The sequence below is a fragment of the Penaeus monodon genome, chromosome 23, assembly GCF_015228065.2.
Source record: "Penaeus monodon isolate SGIC_2016 chromosome 23, NSTDA_Pmon_1, whole genome shotgun sequence".
Classification (NCBI taxonomy): Eukaryota; Metazoa; Arthropoda; class Malacostraca; order Decapoda; family Penaeidae; genus Penaeus; species Penaeus monodon.
This window is the reverse complement of record NC_051408.1, coordinates 39,531,601-39,531,800: the sequence shown is the minus strand read 5'-3', so window position 1 is coordinate 39,531,800 and position 200 is coordinate 39,531,601. Positions and strand designations below refer to the sequence as shown.

At 47.5% G+C, this 200-nt stretch overlaps 1 protein-coding gene across 1 annotated transcript in view; it reads right to left on the bottom strand.

Annotated features, from left to right (window-relative positions):
- The window catches only part of LOC119588271 (glycine-rich cell wall structural protein-like), a 10,865-nt gene that overhangs the window by 4,514 nt on the left and 6,151 nt on the right, over positions 1-200 (bottom strand). The window contains exon 3 of the mRNA XM_037936966.1: positions 39-193. Coding sequence (XP_037792894.1) covers positions 39-193 — 155 coding nt within the window. The remainder of the gene's footprint in view (positions 1-38; positions 194-200) is intronic.

Here is a 200-nt window from a genome sequence, read left to right as displayed (position 1 = left end):
TGTCTGTGAATTCATGACTCGAAGCCCGACTCCCTTACCAGCAGGCGCAAGAGAGCCATAGTTCTTCTCCTGCTCCTCCCTTCCTTCTTCGTGAGAGGCGACACAAAACTGCATTTCCCGTCAGCTTCAATCTTGTATTTATACGAGATCGAATTTCCTTTCACATATAAGACGGCGAGGCTTTGTTTTTCCCCTGTTGA